General features: G+C 36.6%; 2 protein-coding genes across 2 annotated transcripts in view; one reads left to right on the top strand and one right to left on the bottom strand.

Moving 5' to 3' along the window:
• Positions 1-958: 958 nt before the first annotated feature.
• LOC138698849 (pupal cuticle protein 36-like) lies at positions 959-3,735 on the bottom strand. Its single transcript, XM_069825064.1, has 2 exons — positions 3,701-3,735; positions 959-2,054 (listed from the first exon to the last, which is right to left on the bottom strand). Exons 1-2 carry the CDS (start codon positions 3,713-3,715, stop codon positions 1,257-1,259), a joined length of 813 nt encoding a protein of 270 aa, XP_069681165.1. The 5' UTR covers positions 3,716-3,735; the 3' UTR covers positions 959-1,256.
• A 4,024-nt stretch (positions 3,736-7,759) lies between these two features.
• The window catches only part of LOC138698056 (uncharacterized), a 44,384-nt gene continuing 29,367 nt past the window's right edge, over positions 7,760-22,776 (top strand). The window contains exon 1 of the mRNA XM_069823738.1: positions 7,760-7,796. The gene's annotated coding sequence lies outside the window, so the exon portion shown is untranslated. The remainder of the gene's footprint in view (positions 7,797-22,776) is intronic.

Raw genomic sequence — 22,776 nt, 5'->3', positions numbered from 1 at the left:
AGATGAGAGAACGGCACAGGTCGATGTTAAACTCAGATCTTACATTCGATGTTGTTGGTTGTGTTAAAAACAATTGTCTCTGCTTGGAATTTAGTTGTTTGTTGGCCTGATGTTTACTAGTTGTAATGTGTTGTTGCACCAGGAACTTTTGTGTAGATGATACTGCACACTGACACAAATTACAAAATAATATTTTATTGTCAGTTGATAAACCATCTTCTTTAAATTCTGAAATGTAACTTGTTAGTTTTGATTTTAAATTGACTGAATGACGTACTTTTGGCATATTTACCGTCTTTATAGTATGATTTACAAAACTGAACCTATGTGTACTCTGACTGGCATTTAACTGTTGAGCTGCACAACTGAAGTCTGTTAAAAATTTTAAATTAAATTAATACAGTTTTGTAACTTACTTTCCCATTGTTGATAGGACTGCTAATTTTCAAATAACTCTGATGTTAAAGGGATTACTGAACATGTGTTTAAATCTCTATTGTTGAAATGTATTTTTAAAAGTTAATGGAATTTTGTTTTGTTTTATTGTTAAACCTAATATAATATGGACTGTTTTATATGAAATATGGAAAATATATGGAAATTAAGGAAAATATGTACTAAACTCTAAAATATGGAAAAATATGGAAAATAAAAGTAGGATTTTTCAACCCTACACATTGTGAAACATAAAGATAATGCAAAATATAAATTATATTAGCTTTATAAGTAAATATGTATTTACATATAAATCCTTTCCCTGGTAATGAGGCATACATGATCTACATTTTCTGTGTATTATTTGCAGGTGGGGATCCGCTTGTGTTAATGACTGAAATGGAAAATGTGAGCATATGCAGGCTATGCTTTGCTGTGTATCGTAGGATTTATTTAAAGAGTTAAACAAACATTGAAAGAATACTTTTGGGTCTAATTGTGTAGTTCAATAAAGAAATTATAGTTAATTTTTTCACTTTGCTCTTTATTGAAGATGTTTTACACTTTTTCTTCACATACATGACTAACAAAATGCACATAAAATAAATATGATGAACCAGTACTCCTCATGAATAAAAATTAATATAATCTTTATAGCAGTTTCGTCTAACTGTGTGTTTTCACACACAGCAAAACTGAAATTGCGTTTCTGGGCATTGAAATGGCGTGGAACAAAGTGGACATAGTGTATCTGATTGAGCTCGCACAATGTGCGAATCTAGTGACCGGCATGATGGGCGAGTTTAACATAATGACAACGATCAGTGTTTTCCAAATCCTCCAGAAGAGAAGTGACCAACTCCTCCAGAACCTCCAAATCCATGCCCGAAACCGGCATCTCCTCCTCCGAAACCTCCTCCGAGACCGCCGCCGACACCAGCACCTCCAACGTTACCTGATGGAACCACTACCGGTACAGGCACACTCACGACAACTGGCTGAGGTACGGAGACAGGGACCGGTTGAGCCACCGGCACAGGTACGGGGTGAGGCACCGAAACAGGGACGGTTTGGGGTACAGGTACAGGTACGGGTTGAGGCACAGGGACAGGGACAGGTCGGTTCACGGTGACAGGATAGGGTCTGTTGACGGTAACAGGAACAGGCTGAAGGACTGGTACAGGGACAGGACGTGAAACTGGGACATGGAAAGGAACAGGAACTTGAACAGGGACGGGTCTGGTGATGGTGATAGGTACGGGTTGAGGTACGGGGACTGGAACTGTTTGAGTAATGGTGTTGACCTGCACACCACCGCCTCCAACACCACCCCCGAAACCTGCGGCGCCTCCACCGAATCCTGAAATTCCTCCGTAGCCATATCCTCCAGCACTAATTAGGCCTCCGTGTCCGGAACCGAATGAAATTCCCCCCGCGCTGCCAAGGCCCCCGTGCCCGCCTCCATAGCTCACAGAGCTGTAGCTGACTCCGCCGTGGCCGTGATCAACTCCGCCGGAGCCGTAGCCCAGTCCGCTGACTCCGCGCTTCTCGGTGACTTTCTCGGATTCGCCGTCGGATTTTACCGCAACGGCGTCGAGGGCAACGGCCAGGGCGCACATCTGAAAATGACGTCGAGTCCACTACAATGTTTCACAACAATGTAGATATTATCGGAAGAAGTTAACTGAGAAATTCAACGACTACTCTCCTGTAAAGTTTTTGCTTCTAGATGTGTTTTTGGACACTATCACAATAATAATAATAATAATAATAATAATAATAATAATAATAATAATAATAATAATAGTAAAGATTCTGGCTTCTGAGATCGCAATGTAACTGTAAACAAGTCTGCCTTCATGACCTGCTTTCCAGTCATTAATTTTCATTTTTAAATTACTTTATATCTCAGTCGAAATATATTAAGACCTTTGTTCTTTTGACGACACATCAAACAATTACTTAGCTTTAAATTTTACTAGGTAAGATGGCCTACCTGAGTCATTGTGCTTTAATTTTGGATATCATGTTTGCATTCCGATTTAAATAAGAAAGTTTTTCTGTGATTTTCTCCATTCTAATGAGAATGGAGTCACTCCAGATATTCTCCTCAAGATCCTATAGGCCTATATGAAAATTCTAAATGTTTTCTCAATTTGCTTATATTTTCACTAGGACTGAAAAAGACACGAACAATTAATAATTTTAAATATGCATATTTGAATTTCTATATAAAAGCTTGTCATTACTGCATCGTAATGGAGATTTGTTAATACTACGCTACTATTTTAAAGAATGCCACTTTGATCGTCATTGACTTGGAAGCTATTTGCCTTCCAGAAGTCTTGCACTACGCTCTGTTCATATGAGTTTAATATAGGCCTATTGACTTGTATTTTCAATTAAATGACTTCCTTCCACATTTCATGGACACTTAATAACTATAATTAGCGTTTTATTTTCATCTGGCATCATATTCCTTATTGCGTTAATTTTATACAAAGAATGAGACTTCTTTGCTTTGAGGTACTTGTATATTACGACTGGAACTGTGTTTTAAAGTCATTAACATTGCTAAATATCTTTCAATTCAAATTCATTTATAACAGAACATAAAAAATATATAAATTAGCTTGAACTTCTAAAGTTTCATCGTTTCACGTGGCAATGAACTTAGAGCATATGGTAATATTACTTTTTTAACGCTTAATTTAACCATTAGAACAAAAACATGTAACTCGAATTACAAAAACATTTATTTCATTCGATTTTATTGTGATATCTGTTTAATTAAAATTAATAAACTTTAAACAAATCACAATGATTTAATTGTTATCCTAGAGAGATAACAATTATCCTGAACTGTGATAGTCTGATTCGAATTATATTTATAAGGTAGAGGCGTCTGCAGGTTCAGACATTATCGTCGCCGATGATAGATGTATACGAAAATGATGATCAGCATAGTTGGATTTAGGCGTGAATAAAAATGGCTGATTAGTTTTCCCGACAGGTTTCTCATTCAAGGGCTAACTAATTTGCCGCCTTTAAGCATTGTTCTCCTTCGGTATGGTTTGAAACCATGAGCCCTGATTCTAATGCCAAGTGTAATAATCATTCGAGAACTGTAGACAGATTGTTACAACTTAGGCCTAAGGAAGTCACTCTTACAGGTAAATAAGTTTCTGAAACTATAGACGCTTCGAAATTTAGTGAAAAACGCTCTTGAATTGGACGGAAATACAAAAATTCTCTTCCTACTCACCAGGAGGATCTTCATGTTTGTATGCAGGTGGAGTGGTGCTGTCTGCTCCAAGGAGCGGAGTTTATATACTGCATCGCGGCATGCTTCATCGCCCGTCGTGGCTTTCACTGGGAGATTCCGCACTGTAATTGTTTCGATTTTAGTGTGATGTTAATAACTCCTCAATCCAAGGTCCGGTGGAGAAATTCTAAGTGCAACAGATGTGTTCACAATCGCTCACTTCTCTCTAACGACCACGATTTCCATGACTTGCATTCTTGAAGTACTTAGTAGGCCCACCATATCCGCTGAAATTCATATTATCTAATTCTTCCCTATTATGTACAGGAGATTCTTCCTTCAATGAATTTTTTAAAGCTTGGAGTTAGTGAAATGGAGTAACAGCGATAACAGAGCAAATACCTCCCTCACTACAGGGGATAATAAATTAAATTTAAGTGATCTCCGCTGAGGGAGATCCGACCCATCTGTGTTTGGTGCACGTGTATTCACAACCGACAAAATGTACTACTCTGCTGAATTTTATACATGACCTGTAACTTACAGGGTGCGAACGGAATCAGCAAATAATAAAAATCGTTGAAAATAGCGGATGGACAAGAAGAAGGAAAAAATGATGAAAAATTCCCCGAGTTCTAGGAGATCTCTAGCAGAACACTACTTTATGTACCCGTATTGCAGATATAAGTAGATGCGAAAAGTTTTTATTCAGGGCTAAAACGTACCAAAAGAGTACTAGATTTCCCACGAACATAAACAAATATATATGTACCACGAGTCATCAATTTGTTAATTAGGCCTAATACAAAATTGTATGTTTCAGAGATATGGAGAAAATAAATACTAGGCCTAAACCCTATAGTTTTTGTTCCTGTTTCCTCGATGTTTTAAAATTAATTTGCTGCTACACGGTAACATCAGAAATCAATTTTATTATACGGCTTCGAAAAAATAAAAAAAAGAAAGAAGTTATTTTTTAATTTTAAGTCACTCTCTGTAACATATTTCAAGATTTAATTGAAGGGAGAATAAAGAAGAAAATGAAAAATAAACAAGTGACGAAGAATGGAAGAGAAGAAAGAGACGAAAGCATAAACAAAAGTGATGTGTAAATATCTCCCTCCTATCTATCCGAATTATGTAGTTGGTATAAATCTTCATTGTGAATTTATTGAACGACTTGTAGGTATTATCAAGTATGCTATAAATATGTGTTTATTCGAGAATTTAAAAATCGGTTCTTGTGGCATAACAATAATTTCTCTTTATACCGTACTTAATTAGGATTGAATTTTCTAGCAGACACTGGAACTAGATAATAGCTACTAAAGTGAAAGATACAGTAAATTCCCTTCTTTTATTGTTGACATAAAAACTGCAGTCTAGTGTTGACCTGTCCAGATCTTTCCCAAAACAGGTAGCTGCATTCAAAGAAATAGTAACCGGGAGATATATGAGGCAAATAATGACACGTATGCCATTCTTGTTATATAACCTATTGGTTCAATTATGCCACATATTGCTCTAACTTCGAAATTTACTTTCAGTTTTGAAAGTAATTCATACATATCTCATAAACTCTGTCCGAAGGAACTTTATTGGAAACATAATTCTGTGATAATATCTGTGGAAAAACAATATTGAAAATAAAATATTTCGAAGAATCTATAAGCATATATAGGCCCATATTTACGTATGGGCAACATGGGCTCGGGCCCAGGGTGGAAAATTCTTAGGAGTGGCAAAATTATGAGAAAAAAACAAAGATAAACTTTAGATCATTTTCTACTTCGCAGTTAGCTGCTTTAGATAGTAATGTATGTTTTGTTACATGCCACGTTTTTACAATTTGACTGCTAAATGACTTAACCCTTTGCAGTACAATTTAATTTTTTATGTTTTTCTTAACATGGATCATAACAAAGCTTCGATAAATTTTTTTCAACATTTTAACTCTGCACACAATTTCAAAACATAGATAGCACCTCTATGTATACTCAAGACGTGGTTCCTTGGTGGAATATCTGTGTCATAAAGTTTATAAAGAAAGAAAACTGTGGTTCTTCTGAACAACCTCTGAGTTGGAATGGTGGAGAGGGGTCCATGGGCGTAGTACTATCAAAATACAGGGCTAGTCATAGTCATATAGGAGAAAATTAACATTGGAGAATTCGAGAAAAAAAAATCAAAATCTTTTCAATGAAGCTGATATTACAGCTGTACTCAAAATTGGAAAGTTAATATAGCTTATAGAAGAAATTTCACTAGAACCTTCCTTTGATTTGGAACTGAGAGGCCAACGGCCTATGGGCAGACCAAGACTTAGGTGGAAAGATCAGGTTTATCAAAATACAAAACAACTTTTGGAGGATCAACTATTGATGCAACTAGGGCTAGATCTCAATGGAGGCGTATTGAGTGTGAGGCCAGAAACCTGCTCAGGTTTAGAGAGCCATATAAGTAAGTAAATAAATATAAGTTTAGGTCTTGTCATTTTGCTTTATACAAGAGATATTTCAACAAGAAAACTGTTCAAGCTAAATTGCTGTCTACAGACAGACAGCACAAAATAAACCAAATTTTGGTACCATCAATGCTGAAAAGTTGGATATCCGTAAACATGTCTAAATAGTTTATTTCAACAAACAATATTTTCCTTTTATACTTTATACACTGAGAGAAAAGAAAAGAGAGGAAGCAAGAGATGGGTAAAACAGAAACAGAAATAACGGAAGTGAGAATTTCAGAGAAAGAAAACAGAAGGAAAATATATCGATGAAGGAATAAAAGAAGTGTAAAAAGAAAGAACAAATAGAAGAAGTACATGAAAAACCTATTTTAAAAGTGGCTAAAGAAGAAAGAATGATAACAGTAAGATAAAGATTGTACATCACCCATGTATATCTCATGAATAAGATACATTTTTACGATATGTTTGCACGACTCCGCATTCCATAGCAATTACAACGGATGCACGCGTCGCTGAGGTGCATTTTCTCGCCATGCACGTTGCCGTTGCGTTCACTAGCTCACCCCGCTTACTGTTACGCTAGGTCATGTAGTAGAAGAAATGTAGAAAGTTACTTAAGTATACAGCAACAATAACAATGGAAGACCAAGTAATTCCGCTCATCGTCCATGTCTCGACTTCAATTTAATCTGTTATGTTCATCCACGTCGACAGCATGTTTCTCGGCAACATTGTCAGTATCATGGAATAGAAGTTCCTGTTCCTGTTTCTACGGCATATGCAGTTAGACCACAGTCTAGTATATACAGTCACGAAGCTCAATACGTAGTAAATATGCATACATAGATAGTTGCTAACCACTAGGGTCGCTAATATCGCTTCATTACAGACAATGCGAAATAGTACTGGCACAGTCAATTGTTCCTAGCAACCTCACAACTCAAGCTTCGTGACTGTATATACTAGACTGTGGTTGGACTCTATTAGCAAGAGGACTATAATATGCTTAGTCCATCTCCCATTCATTGATGAAGTAATCCCTAAATATATTAAATGTTTCACATTTTCCAATATGTGCCCGGCGTAAGTCCATGTCTCATCCCTGCTATATACAGACTTGAAAGTATGCACCTTCATAAATATTACGCAGACAATTTAGATCACTTTCCATCTTATAAATTGCCTGCGGTGTAGCATGGGAGGTGCATCTATGCTTCAGAAAGATGGTAAAGATTAAAAAATAAATTTTGATAGTGGAAACGGAAGAAAACCTGCCGCAAAAAAGTTTTGTTTTCTACAATACATTCCATTTGAACTTGCAGAGATTTTAACTCTGATCTCCAGTGTGGAAAGCGGATGCTTGCGTCGGCTAAAGGTGCGGCTAAAAGTTATTAACTATAAATACATTGTCTCTATATGAACATCAGAAGTTTGTTACAAATTCTTCGTTTCTGGTAACAATTTTCAACTCCAGATCAGATTACAGAGTCTGGAGAGATAAGTAAGACATGGGCCATACAGCAACACAAGATTAATCTATGACGTCAGCCGGCCTGGAGGCCAAACTCAAAACAGTGGAGAAGTGAACAGCTGCAGTCAGTTGTGTGCATTGAGTGTTGCTGGACGGTGAGTACGCGCATTGCCATGAGAAAATATTACGACGAATATATTTTATGAACTGATGAATGAGATATAGGCCTATAGTATGTTGGTTGATGACTTCTTTCTTCAGGATCATTTTGTTCCCGTGTACTATTGCTTCACCTTGAACTTAGGCCTATTACTCGAGACTGAGTGTTCAACATATATTTTTCTTTAAGAAATTAAAGTAAATTTTGTTGTATTTTCGTTAACATTCATTAATAGAAACGAAAAAATTAAGTATTTGGAAAAACCAACATCAAATTTCAATAGTTACAGACGTTCCGATTACACTGAACAATAAGAATTTTGCTCCGACTTAAAACAATGTGTCCATTATGGTTTGGTGTGCGCTGAATCCGAAAATGCATCTCTTTTCCTCGCATCACGTAAGGGTTTTAAGATATACTATGATTTCACTTTTCGATAAGCGCTCCCCCAGGAAATATCTGGCGCGGACTGGAGGTTCTAAACCAAAACAAGAGCTAATGGATTTTATGAGTTTATGACTTATTTTCGGTTTCTTATGGTTGTTGGCATGTTCTTTTGTATTTCTAATAAATAAAGAGATATTGGTCCCTTCGATTCAGTAAATTTCATAACAGTTCAAAGTGAGGTCTAAGCAATGTACAAACAAGGGCGTGGTTTTCAATATTAAAAAAAATGTTTACCATTTCAGTGAAGGCAAATTAAAAGAGGGAATTTTTATCGGTCCATAAATTCACAAAGTTATGGCTGACTCTTTGTTTGAGGAAAAACTTACCGTTACAGAAAAAATAGCATGGCGCGCTTTCAAAGATGTTTGCTCAAATTTCCTTGGAAATTCTAGGGCCGGCAACTACATAGAATTTGTTGTGGAAACAATGTCAAGTGCATATGAGAAAATGCGGTGTAATATGTCTCTCAAAATATACTTTTTACATTCTCATTTGGATTTCTTTCCTTCTAACCTCGGAGCAGTAAGCGACGAGCATGGGGAAAGATTTCATCAAGAAATATCTGAAATGGAAAGGCGATATAAAAGATCGTCATCCAGCATGCTTGCAGACTATTGTTGGTTCCTTGTAAAATACAGTCCAGGTCTAGTTATAAACATAAGTCATCCAGAAAAATAATTTAAATGTAAGTTCAAATTCTGAGATTTTTCTCATTATACGCATGAAATATTTTTATTGAAGTTGTGTTTTAAATTATGTAACATACCAGTAGCAGTGAAAAAAAAAAAAATATATATATATATATATATATAATTATAGGTATTTTACGCATGACTGTAATGGAAGTTTCCTAGCAAGACAAATCGAAAATTAGTCGTATTATCTTTAAAACAGACAGACTAGTTTTTAGAAGTAATCCAGCATATTATTATTCTGGATGAGCTTCAGGATGTTCTATTTACAGGTGAGCTCCGTGTTGAAAAATCTCGAACGAAAACAAAGTCAAGGTATCGAAATAGGTGTGCAATCTTTGCAGTTAGAAGTAGAACCTAACGGCTTCTAAAATCTCGTTATATAAAAATTTAATTTAACGAACTAATTCTCCGCCGAAATTTCTCTGCGGATAGTACACGCGCGCTTCTCAACCAAGCGGTTCCATGGTTCGATTTTCGCCATGGATAGAGATTAATCTCCATTTCGCGGGATTGGGTGTTTGTCCATTGTCTTGTACTGTCCTGTGACGTCTCTGCAGTGGCTTACCACGCAGTCAAGAAGATCCAGCGTTGGTCCAGAGATATTCTCTCCAACACCACAACGACGTGTAAGCCGGTACAAAAGGCGGAAGTAAAACAAGATAAAGAATTAATTATCTGCTATCTGTTATATGCTAGATGCCTTTTTATTAATACTGCCTGATTAGACCTATTTACTAATCAACGAGAGTCAATTCATACTCCTAAGCCTTTCAGTTACTATCTGCAGTTAGTGTCACGAAAGTTTCTGTTTTTACGGAACGAAATTCTTACAATCTTGTATTTGAGAATGAAATAACATTTTCTGTGCCTCCGTAAGGGATCTGTAAACATGGCTCCTTTTCTTAATTCAATAATTTGACATTTCTTAGAACAAAAATGTCTATATTATTGTACTAGTCATATAGCTCGATATACGGAACTTGAGAGTACGTGTAAAACGTTCTAGATATGTATAAATAATGTACCACCTGTTTAGGACTTTCTATCTCGCACTTCCCTGAAGAGCTGAAGCATGACAATCTCTACTACCTGAACATGTCAGTGCAACATTTTTAATTTAAGATGTGAAGGCGGTAACATATTGCTTGCACAACTTCCTGTTTGCTACAGAGAACTTTAAACTTGACAAAATAAGCAAAACCTATGGTTGATTATATAGTTTTATCAAGTAGCCATTTTCTAAATTGGTTTACTTCACGACACTTTATCAACTGCAATTGTTATCTAGCGTCTCAATGAAATGAGTCCAGCCAAAAAGTTACCCAGCATTTGCTCTTAATGAGTTGAGAGAAAACCCCGAAAACACCTCAGCCGGGTAATTTTTCCCAACCAGGATTTGAACACAGGCTCGCTCTTTTCATAGTGACACGTGCTAAGTAACCATTTTATGTCAATGTTGTGTAATTTTTATTTTCCATAAATGTCATTATTAACCTCATGTCGCTGGAAAAAGTACTTTAATTTTCCAATCATTTAATGGGATAATGACTTTTTAAAGTCGTCTTGGTAGATCACAAACACTGCATTTTATGAAAATAAGCAAGCTTAACGAGAAAACCATTAGAGCCGAATCAAAATAAATGGTACTTATATGTTCAAATGAAGATTCATTAATAAAATTACTGTTGTGTTAAATCAGTGGTACTCACTAAAATTACTAGACAGCCCAATATATGAAACAGTATCTTCGGAGAGCCGCACCAAATTTCACAGTACTCCGACTTGGTAACACGCAGCCTTGTTACCAGACATCGAGATTTTGGACCCGATAGAATAAGTTTACTACGTCCGTACTATAGGCAGCTTTTTCATTGTGTTGGAGTCGGCAGAAGAAGAGACATGTGTACATGAAACCAAGTTCAGTCCAGTCTCCTGGTACTGTACAGTGACGTTCCAAAAAAAGGCAACTAATTTATCAAACATTAAAATAAAATGATTGTTAGAGGAGAAAAATTCTATAGGACCAAAAAATTAATCTTTACATAGATTAAAATAAAAAACCTATCATGAGAAATTTTCAAAATTAATTAATATGCATTTCCTTTCGGCTTCTGTCATAAGCACAAGTGCAATACTTACTCAACATACATAATAATTCTACACAACATACACAACTTATGAAGTACAATACATGCTACTGTTACAATGTAGCCTACTACAACACACATTCTGAAGGTCTCAAAACTAAACTTTCTTCGGTAGTCGGCAAGACAAAGTTTATATTGGGAGAAGCTCTGCTCTACATCACATGATATTTTTTTATTTATTTTTATTTTTTTATTTTTTTTAATTTTTTTTTTTAAATCCACCACCAACAGAAGCATGCTTCCAATTACAGGTGGCTTACACAGATGTATACACAAAATACATAATAAGAGAGAGAAAAAAACAACAACAAAACAAACAACACAAACAAAAGAAAGAAAATACATGATGGTAATAGATGCTAGAATATTATAATATTACAGTTAATATAGTGCCAAATGTCAATATAATGATGCAAAATTATTTAAAAAACTTGAGTAATGGATTTATTTTAGTAGGTTATTTTACGAAACTTTATCAACATCTTACGTGATTTATCGTCTGAATGAGATGAAGGTGATAATGCCAATGAAATGAGTCCGGGGTCTAGCACCGAAAGTTATCCAGCATTTGTTCATATTGGGTTGAGGGGGAAAAGCCCGGAAAAAACCTCAACCGGGAATCGAACCCGAGTCACCTGGTTTCGCGGCCAGACGCGGTAACCGTTACTCCACAGGTGTGGATGATGTAATGAATGCAAAACGAAAAAACACTAAGTCATTGAAATCTTTCTTCGCTACTCCAGCAGTGTCCGTAGACTTCTTTCCTGCTAGCATGTCTTTTATGTCACAGAATATCGCATATATTCTTAGACTAATCACATAGATAACCACATGCACAGATAAAAACTAGACTACTAGCTATCTTCTGTCCTCTCTTCTGATAAAGTGAACTAGGTGTACGGGACTGTTTTTATTGTCAGAACAGTACCTCCTCTCCCTGCCTTATGAGTATGACTGAGTGAATAAAGCACATGGGACGACAGGTAGGTCGCTACCATCACTGCCCCCACCCACTACAGTCCAGCTATCCAACTTGAAATCGCACTGTTTTCATCTATCGGGTCTAAAGTCTCTAAGCCTGCTTATTACCAAAGCTCGGAACTTGGGGACTTGTGTCTTGGAACGTGGCTAAGCGACCGGACTTCAATGTCAACAAACTCCCGCTTCCGGCACAGAGGTACTGTCAGGTCTGCTATAAAGGTGGTTCCTGGCCGGAACAACATATTGATAATATTATGGTAGCTTGAAACACGTAATTTTAAAGACTATATATATAAACATGCAAAATATATCAAATTTACAGTTCTGCTCTGTACATTTTATTACAGTATATGACTACATGGATTCGAAGATTTTCGAACCCATAACTTCTTCGTCTGTTAGTTAAACATGATTTGAAACGAAAGAAACTTATTTCCACGTCACATGAAGTGACGGGAGCAAACTTAAAATACTGAATGTTTTCACTGTCACTGTTTCCTGTTCGATTTTCAGCAGTTGCTAGCTGATCTCGTATCTGAGAAAGATAAGTATTCTAAATTTTTCTCGAAAATAGTTTTCAATTTCCATGTCACTGCAATGTCTTTCAATTAATGCCCGCGTCCAGTCTCTAGTTTAAGTGTGGCACAACTTACAAAATATAAACTCTTCATTCGAAGAAAATAATGTATCTCCTCAGAATTTCTCCACGAAAAATCTGTACCTAAAATTTAAGAAATATATTTTCAAACTTCTATAATACCCATTCGAATACCACGTATTTTCTCATTCCTCTAACAGACCGTTTACCTGTAATTCTATGAATGTAATTTGCTTCGACATGACACAGTTTCTTCGTCCGTCTTCCTGTCATTCGATGTGACACAACTGTCCCTGAGCACTTGCAGGGTGAGCTTTGTATACGTTGTACCTGTGACCTTACTCATGCGCACGACACACAAGTCCCCAAGTTCCGAGCTTTGCTTATTACATTTGTGGATACTGATTACTGTCACTGATTTTATATTAATAGTTAACTGTTTTATATTATTATTATTATCATTATAATTATTATTACATAATTTTAAGATAACTTACAGTTATGTACACCAGTGTTCCGCAACTTTTTTCTACTCGCGGCACACCCTAGACGGGCTTAGGCTCAACACGGCACACCAAAATGTTAATCCCCTCAAAAGCATATGATGTGACTCTCTTAATATAATTAGGCTACGTAATGTAATCAAATTTATTATTATTATTATTATTATTATTATTATTATTATTATTATTATTATTATTATTATTGTAAGCAGTCGTGTTCTGTGTTTGTAGAGACCTTTTAGTAAGAAGGTGTCCTTCCAACAAGTTACTAGCCTGGAGGAAGTAAGTCCAGTGGTGGGGTTGCCACCTATAGCCTCTGGACAGGCATAGGAGTACAGCATTTCCTCTGTACTACATGTAATGGTTATACCGCCATGAGTCGGTCCCCAGAGTCCCCGTTAGTTAATTAGCAGGTTGCACCACTAGCAGATGGGGTTGGGATTTGGGTAGGAGAGGTTATGGAATGCACGTCACTACGCCGTACAACTGTAACATGCAATGGTATGTTAATAACAGAGAAATAAATCCTCTTTGATAACCTACCACTGAGGGAAAATCGTCAGTACACACTGATAAAAGTTCGTTCAGGTAAATTTTGTATTTGTCAAAAAATGGTTTAACTGCTACAAAAAATCTATTCCCCGTGTCTGACCTGTCATGGAGTTGCCCAATTTCAAAACTCACTAACTCCAAAATTGTCAAAAATGAGATATCAATTCCATCTTGATCCTCATTTTCTCCCCTAAAAGAAGATGTAAATTTCGTGTATTAAAACTCATTAATTCCCTGTCAAATCATGCATATAAAAATAGTCACTGCAACGAAACTATCCAAATCCACAGTCTCTACTGTTCCAAAACTAACTAATTCGCTGGATTCTCAGTTGTTGTTCCTAAACTCTCCAACTCCATTACAATTGCCTGCCAATAAGAACATAATGACCACAAAACTAACTCCCTTCCAGTGCACATTTATGCTTTGAAATGCACTTACCATCTGGTATATTTTATGTACCGGAGAATCTCCTAAAGAATTGAGAGGAGGAGACCATTGTTCAAAAACAATGGAGGATAAAATGTTGAATGTCAAAAATTTCATTGAGTCCATAATGACCGTTAATTTACATTACTGCCGAGGCAATACTGTATCTTCCCAGCCACTTCTCAATAACACATCTTTGGAAAACTTACAATAACAGAGTTGAACCTGAAGAATCAAAAGTAAAATATGAATATTTTAGAAAAGTATTCGTTGAGGATTATAATGTTGGCTTTGGGTCTCCAGCAGCAGATCAATGTTCGACATGCATGGAATTAGAGGAAGAAATTAAGCCAGCAGTAGACCCACAAGAAAAAATTGCACTGCGATTGAATTTTGAAATTCATAAGAGATCAGAGACATTCTTTGAACTATTGAGAGAAGACAGTGACAATGCCATTACGTATTCTTTTGACTGCCAAAAGAATCTAATCTTTCCAAAGATGACAGATCAATCTGCCTATTTCCTGAGACTGTTTTATATAAACAACTTCACAATGTGTTTGGGCTCTTCGCACTCTCAACGGACAACTGAAAACACATTTATATATGCGTGGACAGAAATGGAAGGTCAAAAAGGATCCAGCTTCATGTATACGTCACAGACTGTCAAACACAGTCTACTCAGGCAATGTTGACACCATCAGATTATTTCCAGATGATGCAGATGGGCAGAACAAAAACACCATCGTAATCACTGTACTGCTGACAGAAGCACCAAAAAATATCAAAACTATTCTGTTGCACTTTCCTGTGCCTGGGCACTCCTACATACCCTCAGATAGTGTATTCGGTGTGGTCGAAAGAAAGGTGCGTAAAATTGAAAACATCATTCACCTTAATGAGTACATCGAAATCTTCAAGGAATCCGGGACAGTCACGAGAGTAGGGTTGGATTTTGAAGTCCATGACTGGAAGATAGCAACAGAGGTGGCAGTAAAGAAGCCCAGCAACTGGCATTTCCAATATTTTCCATGTAAAAGGTTTATATTCCAAAGAGGAAGAAACAATGTTGGTTTGGTGCAAGGGGAGGTGGCATACACAATAGATTTGGGCGTTCCTTGTTCAATAGCCAAGAAGGGCCAACGAGTTGGAAATTTCTCTCCACGGACAAAAGTAAATTCTGTTCCTTTAAATCCAAATAAACTGAAGGACTTTAAAAGCTATTAGAGAAGCACTATGGGGACCAGTGTATGATGCTTAATTCACTAAGATACTATGTAAATCTCTTCCACATGAATGCTCAGGATATTGGTATCCTTTCTGATGATGCTGATGATAATGTCCTTGACATGGAAAATGTTGAAGACGAACCTATGGGAGATAATGTTTTGATTGTTGAAAGTGATTATGTTATGTAAAAACTTAGGTCATAAATTCTGTGAAGTGCAAGTTCATAAAAATATAAGCAACACTTCTGTATTATATAATACTTAGTGTCTACATTATTTCTAACTATTTTTCCATACATGTTTTCAATAAATATGTGCAAAGTTTGATTCTGAAACGCAACTTTTCAAAATAATTTTGCAACAAAATTATCTAAATCCCAATAACCTTTTCCAAAACTCACCAAATCCTCATTCCTATTCCAAAACACTCCAACTCCATATTTTATCTTCATTTTTCTCAGTTTGTATTAAATATTGATCTACAATGCTTGTGGAAACTCAATGTTATGCTTCTCTGGAAGTATTAACACAAAAGCTGAAACTAAAAAGTCCATATTCTAAGCACAACAGTTTTTTGCTCCTCCTGAAAAACTTATGGTTTGTAAGTTGGTGAGTTTTGGAAATGAGCAACTCTAAATATTAGGTATTATAGTTAAAAATTCTTCCTTTATAATCGCTATCTTATTAGGGTATTTGACAAATAAAAGCAACTGAGAGGTGGAACCAATATCTGTGGTTGAACCCAGAACAAGGCTGAAATAGTCACATTCACGAATTTCATTGAGAGTACAAAGCAGCATGTCTCCCTACATTTCGTAACTCTCCTAACACAAGTAGAGTCAGAAAGTTGTAACCTTTGTACGTCACTTTTTATCTGTTTTGCACTTGGAAATTTAGAAAATAATGTGTCACATACGACTACACTCCTTAAAAATCTCTGCATCAGTAAACTGTTTCATTTTGCGTACTAAAATTTCTGCTACTTGATACGATGCTTTTGTTGTCAATTTATTTTCACTTACGGTAGCAAACACCATTTCTTGTTCAGACACTATTGACATTTAAAATTTTTTAAGTTAGTTTTTCTGCTTTCAATTTAGAATCTTTAGGATGCTTGCTGTCAAAATTTGAATGCACGGTATTATAATGCCTATTAAGATTAAAGTATTTCTGACCTTGAACTATGTCACGACATAATAAACACATGGCACTGCCTTCCTTTTTAGCAGGCATGAAGAAAAAATCATGCTCCCAACTATCTTGAAAACCTCTTCCAGTTTTCTTTTTTTTCTTTCGAAAAAAAACACCAGCCATTTTTAAACACTGCACTGCAATAAATTTACCACTATCAATTAACTGTTCAACTGAATAGGAGTATAACAGTAACAGAGAAATCAGTCGCTTTTTCATGGAAATTAAGAAAAATGTATATTTCATTTTGAAAGCTTCCGACGACAATGAACAAATTGAAACGGTCTGCCAAACAAACGTACACTTCATCAAACCCAATGAGGGTGAACATAGAAATGTAATACGTTGCATTGTTGAACACGTGCGCTACTGCACTGCACTGCTAGGAATGATACAGGAATATCCAAAGTTTGTGGAATTTTAATAAAGATATATTTATACGTAGAATTTAGATTTTAGAATTCGGATGTAAATGTAATGAAAGTTAAATTATTTCAGGACCCACAATAAATGTCCTCGAGAGCCGCATGCGACCCGCCGGCCGCGTAATGAGCACCGCTGAGTTAAATGGTTTCATTTCATGCGTAACTTATTATTCTCGGTTAAACTGACTTGCAGATACTGAATACTCGTATGATCAAACCCACTATTTTTTAATCAGAAATACTGAGTTCTGGTTATTTCCTTGGAGACCTTCAAATTTTCTGCAGCATCGCCATATTTTATTTAATGAGAAAGAGACTGAACAAGGAAGGGACTGTCAAGTCTTCACGTTCACATGGAAATTCCACATTTAGTTTAAAGCTAGATCTGGTTTATCATTTTATATAATCAGAAGGAAACTGACACCAACCGTAGTGTAACAAAAGAAGTTGCGCAAATTTGACATTGTATGGAGCCTACGGTCATAGGTTCGAGTCCGGTCTCGAACATGAATGGTTGCCTATTGTCAATGGTATGCCCTATGTTGTAACCGGCGTCGTTTTGAGCCGTCACTGGAATGCCGCCACGTCATTTTCTGTGTAGTGTGTCATGTTAATTTGTCTGAAGAAACGAAGAAACAGGAAGAGAAAAAATTAGCTCAATATGTTTTTAACCAGTCAGTACCACGTGGCAGCTCTAATTGAATGTAGTTAACTTATTGTCCATGGTCGCATCTTAAAATGAGATACAAGGAAGCTGATTCCAGTTGCTTGTTATGTAGTTCATGACAGAAGTAAACGATATAATTAAATGGTAGCACTATTGGAAATGTTGGTCCTGTGCCGTATCGTCATGGTTTTCTAAGGCAGTGATGTTCAACTGGGGGTATGCGTGCCCATGAAGGGTACGCGAAGACTTTTTAGGGTGTACGTAAAATTTAAAATAAGCATGTACTTTTAATGAATGACAACGCTAATGATTCGATTACAAATCCGTCACAGTCATCAGTTCACCGGAACTTCTCTTAAAATTGAAAGAAAGTCTACTAGAATTAATGTTCGTTGATAGTGCACTGACCATAAAATTCGAAAACTTGTCAATTTGTAACTTTTAACGCTATGCTCACAAAGAGTATGTGCAAGTTAGTGTTATGGCCATTTCACACCTTCTGTCATTTCCCTCTGCTTATTTGTGTGAGCAGGGTTTCTCTGCATTAACATCAATCAAAACGAAACTCAAAAATTGCTTGAATCCAGAATCACCTCTGATACTCGTACTCACGAAGATTCGACCAAGAATCGAGGAGCTGGAGTACAGAAAACATCAGGCATCTCATTAACAGCACAAAACCACTTAAGTTAATAATATAATAAGATAACTTTTCTTTTCTTTGATATCTGTAACGTTTTTTTTATCCATGTTGAATTTTCCGTACACTACTTTTAACACTTGAATATAAATAATTGATTAAATGGCGGTCTTACCCGTGTTAATTATGTAAGCATGTGCGGCTTACAGCTGTTTTGGTGCTACTTGACACTATCCTCAGAGCCTTCTGTGTCTCGGCGTCATCTCAACTTCGCTGCCTGTTGTGTGGGTGCGTTCGTGTGATGAAGAGTTGTGTCAAATAGTGTGTGTGTTCTGAAATTGATCTGTATGTTGAGTATTTGATTAGGGTGTGTTTTAGTGTGTCTGTATATTTCATATTGTTCTAGTGTGTTGAGTTTTTGGTTTTTGGGTTGTATGTGTAGGATTTCCATGTCTGTATTTATGTTATTGTATGTGTGGTTGGCATTAGTTATGTGTTCGGCATATATAGATGTATTGTGTCCTCTGGTTATTGCTTTAATATGTTCTTTGTATCGATTTTGGAATAATCTGCCTGTCTGTCCAGTGTAGAAACTGTCGCAACTATTGCATGTGAGCTTGTATAAGCCTGTGTGGTTGTATTTATTTGTTTGTGTGTTGAGATGTCTTTGTAGTGTGTTTTTTGTTCTGTATGCTATGTTGTATTTCTGTTTTCTGAATGAGGATGCGATCTTGTGTGTTTCTGTTTTCGTATGTTAGTGTGATGTATTTCTTGTGTTCTTGTGTTTGTGTTGTGTTTTTGTGTTTGTTGAGTTTTTGTTTTGTCTTACTTATGATGTCTATTATGTTTGGGTTGTAACAATTTTCTTGTGCTATGTAGTTTAACGTGTTTACTTCTTCATTATAGTGTTGTTGGCTCATGGGTGTGTTGAGTAATCTGTGTACCATTGTCCTAAATGCAGCATGTTTGTGTTGTGTGGGGTGATTAGATGTGTTGTGTTGTGTATGTGTGTGGTGGTGGTGGTGGTTTGTTTTCTGTATATTTTGAAAGTGTGTTTGTTGTCAACTTTTGTTATGGTGATGTCTAGGAAATTTTTGGAGTTATTGTTTTAAAGTTCCAATGTGTATTGGAGTTTTGGGTGTATTTTGTTTATGTATTGGTGTAGTTTGTGTATTTGTCGTTTGTTTCCTTTGTATAGTATGAATATGTCGTCTACATATCTGTGCCAGTACATTATGTTGTCTGCATACTTGTTGTGGTCATTGTTGAGTATGTATGTTTGTTCTATGTTGTGTAAAAATATCTCTGCTAGCATAGTAGATATGGGTGATCCCATTGGCAATTCTTCTGTCTGGGTGTAGTATTTGTTGTAGTAATACCGCACAATATGAAACAACAACTCAAACCCATCAAACGGCAGCACCTAAACTCAATGCACTACTCAAGATCCATAAAGAAAACATACCAATCAGACCTCTAATCAACTACAAACAGGCACCAGCATACAAACTAGCCACAAACATGGACAGAATCATCAGAAACAACATAAAATTCAGAAAACAGACAACAATAAAAAACACTATAGACCTAGTCAACAAAACAAAACAACAACACATTCACCACGGTGCAACACTAGCATCTTTCGATATCACTAAATTATACACTAACATTCCGATACAAGACACATTACAGATACTAAAATGCTCATAGACCACAATACACCACAAGAACACATCGAAGAAATCATCCAAATCACAGACATCATAACAAAGCAAAACTATTTCACACACAACAACAAATACTACACCCAAACAGAAGGATTGCCATTGGGATCACCCATATCTAGTATACTAGCAGAGATATTTTTACACAACATAGAACAAACATACATACTCAACAATGACCACAACAAATATGTAGACAACATAATGTACTGGCACAGATACGTAGACGACATACTCATACTATACAAAGGAAACAAACGACAAATACACAAACTACGCCAATACATAAACAAAATTCACCCAAAACTCCAACACACAAACAGCATCGAAACAGCTGTAAGCCGCACATGCTTACATAATTAACACGGTAAGATCGCCATTCATTCAATTATTTGTTTTTAATTATTTATTTAATAGCATAATTGTCTCTTTTACTGTTTAAAATTAGGTGATTTAATAGGCCAAACTAATAAATTGTTGAGTTTAATTAAGTTTAGATATAGTTAGGCTTATGTATCATAATTAGGAACATTAAATCCAGGCGTTTGAGATGGGCATGTATGGGAGAATCCAGAAATGCAAATACAGCATACCTGCACAAACAGCGCTCAACGAGCGCTGGCTCCTTCCGAGCGGGAGAGCTGTGTTTACCGCTCGCCGAATCGGAGAGGAAGATACGTCAGAATGACATGGACCTGCTATAGATAGAGGAGAGGGAAACGACCACTCAGCTATCTACTGGAGTGTAGTGCGTATTCTCAGTAACTGTTTCAAGTTGCTTACCTACTGCTACAGTACAGTATGGAGGAATCTAAAAGACGGAAAAGTAGTGATCAGGCAAATTCTTTCAATGTTACATGGGAAAATACTTATTTTTTCATAGCTGCTGGAGTAAATACTCAGTGCTTTATCCGCCACAACATTTTGAAAGGTAGAAAGAAACGTAACATAATGCGTCATTACGAGTCCAGACATAAAGATACTAAATATATTAATCTTCAACAATTTAAATATCTCTCTTCAGGGAAAAGGCCAGCTCAGTGTTGATATATTGAATAAATTACGGGATTTCAGTCGTAAACTTACACTTTTCGTAAGTCAGTTTCGGGAAGGTAATATGGCTCACTTTCGAACGGTAGAAACTGCTCGTGATGAAGCCATGTTAAACGATTACGTGCAAATATTAATTGAAATTGAAAATGAATTTAATTCTAGGTTCCAAGATCTTGTCTTAAGGTCCACACCTGTGGAGTAACGGTTAGCGCGTCTAGCCGCGAAACCAGCTGGCCCGGGTTCGATTCCCGGGTTAAGTTACCTGGTTGAGGTTTTTCCGGGGTTTTCCCTCAACTCAGTATGAGCAAATGCTGAGTAACTTTCGGTGTTGGACCCCGGACTCATTTCACCGGCATTATGACCTTCTTCTCATTCAGACGCTAAATGACATAAGCTGTTGACAAAGCGTCGTAAAATAACCTACTAAAAATCTTGTCTTAATTGGAAAGAAGTTTAAAGTTTTCATAATAAATTCTTCAACACCAGTTGAAACAATGCCATATAAGTTACAGGTGGGGCTGGTTGGTGCAGTTGATATAGCGCTGGCCTTCTTTGCCCGAGGTTGCGGGTTCGATTCCGGGCCAGGCCGATTGCATTTAAGTGTGCTCATATAACCTCGACAGTTGCGAGCGTCGTTAAATAAAACATAACATTTAACGATTTACAGCTCGGACTTATTGATCTTCAATGTGGCCTAAGGGCTAAAGATCGTTTGGATAATAATACTAGCCTGGTTGAGTTTTACATGACTAAACATTAGCAATAATATCCACGACTACACAGGCTGGCTGTGAAAATGATTGCTATGTTTGGCTCAACATTTATATTTGTGAGCAACTGTTTTCTGTAATCAAGTTTAATAAAGGCAAACATCGAACATCTGTAACTGATGTTTCATTACGATCAGTAGACTACTGTTCCTTTCAGCTGCCAACACCATAAAACTTCGTTTTGATGTACTGATAAGTAAAAATATAACAAAATGATATTGTACATTTGAGTATTATTTCTGTAAAATAAATATTTCTGTATTAATTAATAAGTCCAAGATAGTTTTGCAAACACTGAACGGGAATTCATTTCATAAAAACTCGTACTAGTGCTTCCCTTTTGTGTATATTTTGTACGAGATCACCCCTTCTTCCAGTCCACCCTATACTGAGCGCTGCTAATATCTGCACTCCTCTCATGAGCTGTGAGCCGGCTCGGAGAGCGGAAACCTTGTGCAGGCCTGATATACAGTGTTAGTTGGGGGACCGGAGGGAAAAAGACCTTTGTGAGGCCGAGGCGTAGATGGGAAGATAATATTAAAATGGATTTGAGGGAGGTGGGATGTGATTGTAGAAATTGGATTAATTTTGCTCAGGATAGGGACCGATGGCGGGCTTATGTCAGGGCGGCAATGAACCTCCGGGTTCCTTAAAAGCAGTAAGTAGGCCTAAGTAAGTAAGTACGTAAGTAAGTAAGTAAGTTATATTATGTATAATTTTAATTAATTTTAGGGGTACAAGCTTGAGTGAAAAAGTGTCTCTAAGGGTACGGAGAGGAAAAAGGTTGAATACCACTGTTCTAAGGCATCATGCCTAGGACTCGCGTTGCGGAACGTGCACTGGTTCGAATTCTAATGGACAAAAACTTCTCATAAAATTTCGGCGAGTGTATGGGACCAGTGCCCACCCAACATCGCGATGAAT

Source organism: Periplaneta americana, chromosome 4 (genome assembly GCF_040183065.1).
Source record: "Periplaneta americana isolate PAMFEO1 chromosome 4, P.americana_PAMFEO1_priV1, whole genome shotgun sequence".
Classification (NCBI taxonomy): domain Eukaryota; kingdom Metazoa; phylum Arthropoda; class Insecta; order Blattodea; family Blattidae; genus Periplaneta; species Periplaneta americana.
Note: the sequence above shows the minus strand (reverse complement) of the source record. Positions and strands in the feature narration are given on the sequence as shown.